Source organism: Ornithodoros turicata, chromosome 6, assembly GCF_037126465.1.
Source record: "Ornithodoros turicata isolate Travis chromosome 6, ASM3712646v1, whole genome shotgun sequence".
NCBI lineage: Eukaryota > Metazoa > Arthropoda > Arachnida > Ixodida > Argasidae > Ornithodoros > Ornithodoros turicata.
This window is the reverse complement of record NC_088206.1, coordinates 63,870,606-63,877,779: the sequence shown is the minus strand read 5'-3', so window position 1 is coordinate 63,877,779 and position 7,174 is coordinate 63,870,606. Positions and strand designations below refer to the sequence as shown.

General features: G+C 44.4%; 1 protein-coding gene across 1 annotated transcript in view; it reads right to left on the bottom strand.

Moving 5' to 3' along the window:
- Positions 1 to 330: 330 nt before the first annotated feature.
- The window catches only part of LOC135397020 (cell division control protein 42 homolog), a 47,012-nt gene continuing 40,168 nt past the window's right edge, over positions 331 to 7,174 (bottom strand). The window contains exon 3 of the mRNA XM_064628317.1: positions 331 to 2,473. Within this exon, the coding sequence (XP_064484387.1) occupies positions 1,952 to 2,473 (522 nt within the window). The 3' untranslated portion in view covers positions 331 to 1,951. The remainder of the gene's footprint in view (positions 2,474 to 7,174) is intronic.

Genomic DNA, 7,174 nt, shown 5'->3' with positions numbered 1-7,174 from the left:
AATACTCGAGCGGCGCTTCCCCCTATTTCGCTTTTGGATCGTCTCAATTGCGTCTGCCGTGACAGGTGTTACACCACCTGGGGATGAGGTCAGCGGGCACGGCTGTACACGGTCCACGGAAACTGGTCTATTCGTTTGCTGAACAAAAGTACGTGGCAGGCGACGACTCGCTCGCTCGCTGAAACGCGAGAGAAACTTCATCGCAAAGTTCCCCCCTCCCTCCTTCAATATTGAGTTTTATAGTTTTACAGCTTTTTTTTTGTTGTTGTTGCTTCTACTCACAGTGCAAAACGAGTTGGTTGCCCCGTTTAAAGGGAGGAGCTCGCAAAATAGTTTTTCAGATATAATTTATTACTTCACACGCGCGGCAGAAATAACTAAAATTATTCACTCACAAAAAGCACTCTCATTCACATTCGCTCAGTCACATATATATATATCGTAACAATTCACTTCCAAAGTCTCACTTTTCGTACAATAGTCAAGAATTTGAACTCTCACTCACATTCGCGAACACATGGCATGAACGAGTGGATATTTTAAGAAATTGGACATATACCGCTCAAAAATACCGACTGTTGAACGCGGACACACGTTTTGCTACGAACGTACGGTTCAGTCATAAAATAGTTTTCGGACTAACGACTACTTTTTGATCCGTATGAAGTATCTTTTGCTTCAGAACTGCACGAATGCAAAATAACGTTCTGTTCGGAATATGTCCAACGCATCTTTGTTATCGATATCGTTGTCTCTCAAGGCAATAGTTACGTTCGCTTAAGAAACGTACACACGTTAATCTAAGTATGCTACCATTAAATCTACTACTTTTTTTCCCCCGCTGTTGTCAGACCGAAATACGGATTCAGGAAAGTAGATATGTTCGGTGTTCGTTACCTAGACTACGATATGCCAAATTCAACGAATCTCTCATCTCCCGATCAACCACAGTCATCTACACATATGTACAGACACAAGAAAATGATACACACAGAGCCCCGACTGCCCCCTTGCGTTGAAAGACGCCATCACAGAAGATATTTCCTCCTCTCCGCATTGATAAAGATAGTCGTGGATATGGAGGGGATTAACGATGAAGGAAAATAAAAAGGAACTAAGCGCTGGTTATACATCGCACGATATGGACAAACTGATATGTTTGTGATTCTTGGCGGAAGCAGCTTCTTTAATTGCTTCCTAGAGGGCGTCATTTTATAATAACTATTCCAAAGTAACAAAAAAACGGACTTCCGAATATTGGTGCGGCCTATACAGAGTGGTGATTTGTGCAGTGAAGAGTAGAGGATAAGACAGTAAAAAAATCAGGCGGTTATGTGATGAAGGCAACACCACCGGTTTCCCAGACCGTCCTACAGGTGGCGCAACGAAGGCTGTCCACAGCCAACCGGAAGATGCGTAGATTATCACGTGGCTCGTTCCGAAATGTCAACGGCCAAAGTGTAGACGGCGCGTGAAACTGACAGAAGTAGAGATGAGAAGAATAGTTGCAAACACCGTGCAAGGCTAAATATAGAAGATGCCACATTAAAATAGCCGACAGTAAGATTGATACGCTTAATTCAACGTTGAGGGTTGCACACCGCGTGAGATCCTGATACCGTGTCCGACATGTCGCACAGTTGTTGAGAGCACTTTAGTGACTGTAACGGTTGACGCCTACGTCTTCATCGACTGTCTCTCACGCTGATGCCAGCTAACGGTGTGGCTTGCGGCACCAGAGTAAGCTACACTCTCTCACCTCTGCGCTCACGTATGTCTGCAGGGCACACGGATCCGTTAAAACTAAAAGTTATTAGAAGCAAGTCCTTAGTCCTAGCACAGCTTCCTACATCGCGAGAACTAAAATTCAGCACTTTTCTATAATTCACCGTCGACCAGCCAAAAAAGACATCTTCAGCCGTTTTTGTTGTAGCACCTACACTCAGCACCATCATGCGAAGCAGCAGAGCTTCTTCCAGCCAGTCTTCTTTCTGGGCCTCCCATCCAGGTCTTCGTCGTACAACCTCTGGTTTTGCGACGTCAAGACCGGTTTAAGACCAGCCCCGAGTAGACACTTCTTGCCTCTGGCTCGCCCGAAGCTGACAACATCCGGGTTCTGTTCTCGCAGTGCCGCCACAATGGCAGTGTCGAAGACCTCTTTGAGGTTCTTCTGCGTGAGGGCCGAACACTCGACGTAGGCCTCCGCTCCCACCCTGTGAGCTGTTTGACGAGCGACAGCTTCGGGTACGGGCTGCTCGCCGTAGCGGGAAAGTTCGATGAGGACCTTGACGTCCGTGCGGAGGTCGCACTGGGTGCCGACGATGACGATGGGGGCTTCGGGGCAGTGGCGACGAATCTCGGGCAGCCATTTTTGGGAAACGTTTTGGAAAGAGGTGGGACAGACGACGGAGAAGCAGAGAAGGAAGACAGCGGTGTTGGGGTAGCACAAGGGACGCAGGGAGTCGAAGTCGTCCTGCAAAGAGAAAAATATGATATGATTAGGGGGTGGCGCACAAAATACGAAATGGTGCCAACGACCAACCGGTCAATGAATCGAAGGTAATAATTACACTTAATAAGTCACAAAATAAGAATGGAAAGAACAGCAAAACATACTGGGCTCCATGTTAAACCGCTGCAAGAACTACGTGGGGCGGATTTACCTTTTCTCCTTCTAATCGTGTTTTTATTGATAGACACGAGTGCGTATAACACTGACATTATCCGCACCCACATGGTGAGTTTGTAAGATCCGAAACCGCACAGGTCGAAGTACATATGGAGGTATGTGTATTCATGAAAGATGAAAGTCACTGAAAAGGTTAGCCAGCTGTAGGGATCGAACCCACATCTTCTGGATTACCGGTCCAGGGCTCTACCAGGTTTGTATCTGTCCCTTCTATGTTGTTCCAGCCTCAGAACATCAGACTCTCTCTATGTGTATTCAGTTTCCACGCGCAAATCAGGATGTCGCGCGGATCTAATTACACCTGCGCACACCTCTAACTACTAAAGTTTAACAATAATAATAAAAATAGTAATAATAAACAGGCTCATATTCCCTCCCCCCTCCTCCAACGACCCCGAGTAATGACGACTACAAATTATAGAAGGAAAAAAAAAAAAAAAAACTCATCTTACTCTATTTTCACGCGTTGCTATCGGGCTTAGTCGCAAACATTCCTTCCAAACCATCATCTATCCATCCATCTGCAAAAAAAAGTCCATCTGCATCGCAAGTATTCTCCCCGCCCCCCCTCCCTCGCCAGTGGTATACGGTGCTCAATCTATATAACCCCCGCAAGCGGTTCCCGAAGGAATTCACACCCAGACACATATACTGTGGCACGCTATCTTTTTTACTGCCATCCCAGACATACACAAACACACACGCGAGCCCACTTCCGTCAACGACACTCTGCATATGCTCTTTGATAATAGCGCCCATTATACTTAATGGCCGCCCATATTGCCGCGATACGTGCGAGTTCATCAACCATATGCATAGTCACTGTACAGAGCGCATGGGTGCATTCGTATTAGCCTAGAGTAATAACACGAGTTCGTCTGCGATGTGTACGAAGTAAACTGGTAGAAGGATTACTCGTTATTATACTGTTCGGAAAGCGCACGCGCAGGGGGGCGCTAACAGCGTGCTCGTTTACAAGAACGTGTTTTTAGCCGCACTTGTGAGATATATTCCTAATTTGCTGTTGAGTTCGGGTGTACCTCGAGATAAAATGATCGAAATCCCCGTTGCAAAATAAACTACCGTAAATAAATGTTATCTGAATACAAAACGCGCGGTCGCGCGCGGGAAACTGCCAAAAGCGAACTTAGATTACAACCTGGACGTGTAAATGCAAAAAAAAAACAAAAAAACTTGGACTAACCTAACAAAAAACTAACAAACGTGCTGTTCCGTCGTGTCCGCATTGCTAAGCCTAACGGCCGCTAAAATGTGGCTTTCGTTCGCTAAATCGACCTAGACGGACATCGAGAACCCGTAAATTTGAGTGGTTAAATAGTAATGTCGTGCTTTCAAACACTGCATATCATCTTACGAAGCAATGGAGCATTTTCCTTGATTTTCCTTTTTTTCGTGAACGTAAATTTCAAGACCGGGGATTTCGCGACCGGGAATATCGAGGTCCTCCCGTTGAGGCTTGTGGGGTGGGGCGTTGATTATTTACTGCTGGAAAACGACGAGAGTAAATTTTTCGGTTAGCAATTTTAAGTGCCATGCCAACGCTGCGCGTCTTTACTTTGATTGCGTCGGGTTGCTCGTAGCTAAGACCACTGCAATACGCTTCACCTCGATCAACCTCGCAACCTTGGTACACGCTATAATGAACAGCTGCGATACACGTCATTGTACACGGAGCGAGGACAGCTACAGCGTAAAGTGTGCGCATGCATGTGCACGGTGACGCAAATGTTGAACACGCGCATGCGAATCGAAGTGTGAAACGACGGAAGCTTGATATGTGAAAGGCGTTAAAAACCGGGCAGTTCCGTGATTCATATTTTAAAATCGCTAAATCCCCGAGTGCCGGGAAGCTAAAAAGATGACACGAGCACACAACACTGTAGTGTCGTGTCGTCTTTTTAATGCCCCGCCACTGGGCATTTTAGCGATTTTAAAATTGGTATGTGAACTTATTTGAAATATAGCGTGACAATTCGGAATTTTCTATTACGGAAGCGAATAACTGGGCACTCGATTCGAATTCCTAATCGAATATCCCATATTCGATATCCCATATTAGGAATAACATATGGAATATGTGCTCGCTGATATAACTATTCGTTTCGGTTTAGAAATTACTATTCGGACAGCCCTATACAGGTATTTCTACATCTCCTCCTAATATTTTCTAATACAATATTTTAGCCACAGTTGCATCGCGGCGCTAACACAGAATCAAAACAATGAAAAATCAAAACAGTCCAATATTTTCTCTTAATTTAAGCCTAATGTGCCTTCGTCCAGACAGATTGAAAAAAACAAACAAACAAACAAACAAAGCGGGACTCAGAAATGAATACTTTTTCTTTCTTGTTCTTGCTATGGCTGGCTGCCTCTCAATCACCAACGATGACAGGAGATGCCGAGGATAGACTCCCGAAGGATCCATCCAAAAAAGAACAGTACAGAAAACCGGAAACGAGAGGTCAATTTTGCTGCACGAAACTTATAGTTTGAAAGAGATGACAGAAGAGAACCAATTATACAGAGCCGAGATTGCTCTCGAGTCCGGGCGGAGACTAAAAAACACCATCGGTGGCGATGGAGACGACTCGTTCGAAGAATGATTCTCTGGTCGTCAACAAACAGCTCCGCGACAAAGAGGCCGAGACAAACGCGGGCAGATTGAAATCGCGTTTTTACTCTGCGTCCTCACCCCCATTTGGCAACACATATCTCGCTGATCTAGTTTACGCAGATGGCATTTTCGGGACAGTCTAGCTTTTTTTAAACACATCATGCAATACTACCCCAGGGCACTCTGTTGTTCTGAATGCCGGTTTACCATCATCGAATCTATTTCTCCCTCTCTTCTTCCTCTTCTTTAAGAGTCGCACATTTTCTAAACGCACGCGATGCCCCTTATCTGCCGTGGCCTCTCTCACAGATGCACTGATGGGTGTGCAAGAACGTCTCCCAGCTGCGCTCGGAAAGAGCAACCACCTGCTCGATACGAATGAGCAACGCGTGACATCACCGTTTTTCTGCCTTACGCACGAAAGGCCCTCGCAAGGTCGTATGTAGACTGAAAAAACAGCTATGGCCTCAACTACATGAACGACATCCAATTTCATCCATACGACCAAGGCCCGCGTGTCGGTCCCATATAATCACGCCGAGCTACACCGTTTTAAGTAGAGATTGGACGAATCGAGAATTTTCCGAATCCGAATCGAAGGAACGTTCTGCGAATCCGTGAATCTCGAATCCTTTCTTTAAAAATAGTTTAAAAGCCAGGAAAAACACTTCTACTGAAAAGTGTTCTGAAGCAGAATATGATACCTTCGTCTAATGAAAAACAAATTAAATAATACTTCCGTTTCAGGAGAAAATATACCCATATAGTTCTTCTTAAACGTAATTTATGTAACATGTTGTTCATATAGACTACAAGAAATACACAAATTCTCGAGTGTGAATTATTTCCATAAAACCAGGCAACAATCAAACGCAAAACCAGGTTACTTTTAAACGTGCAATGTAACAGTTCGTGCCTGAACTCTTTCTGTCCAGAGCAATGTAAACAAACAAACAAACAAACAAACAAGAGAACACCTGTCGGCCAATGAGGCTTTCGGCGGAAAGGTAGGTGGAGGGCCTTGAACAGACTTATGAACATTGGTAAGACACATACCGTCCACCGCTATTGCACTCGACTTTCAGAACATTGTGCTGCTTGGGTGTATAGGTGGTGCGGAAACGGCATAATCAGGTGACACGTTCCACTCACGAATAGAGCGTGGATAAAATGAAAATGTATACACATCAGTACGACAGTCGATTAATCCAATCTTTCTAGTATGATCTCGCCTTTCTGATATGAAATGCGTGCGGTGCTTCCAAGTGCGCATTGGAATCAACACTCCATAAATGCTTCGTAAGATTTCCGTCGATTAGTCAAGGGCTGTAAGTTATCTATGGCCTCATGGGCTTGATGCTAAGTTTATAATTGAAGTTACCCGTTAGAGAGCTCTATTTAGTATGCGCTTTAACTTTCGCACCCGGTGCATCACGTTCCACCACTTCCACTTGCATACTCAAGGATTAACTTCACATTGGTACAGTATAAAGTAGAGATTAGAAGAATCCACGAATCTTACGAACCTCGAACCTTTCAGATTCTTCCTTTAAAAAAAAAAAGTGTGAAAAGCCAGGATAAAAGACACTTCTACTGACAAGTGTTTTGAAGCTGAATTTCATATATTTGTTTAATGAAAAACAAATTAAATAGTTCACTTTCAGGAGAAAAGATGCCCATATACTTTATTGAACATGTTATTCATCGACTACAGGAAATACACGAACACTCGAGTCTGAATCCTTTCAACAAACGTAAGAAACAAACAAAAGCAAAACCATGTTACTTTTTAACTTGTAATGTCTGAGCTTTATGCTGTGGATAAATTCCCTGATAGGCAAGCCTGA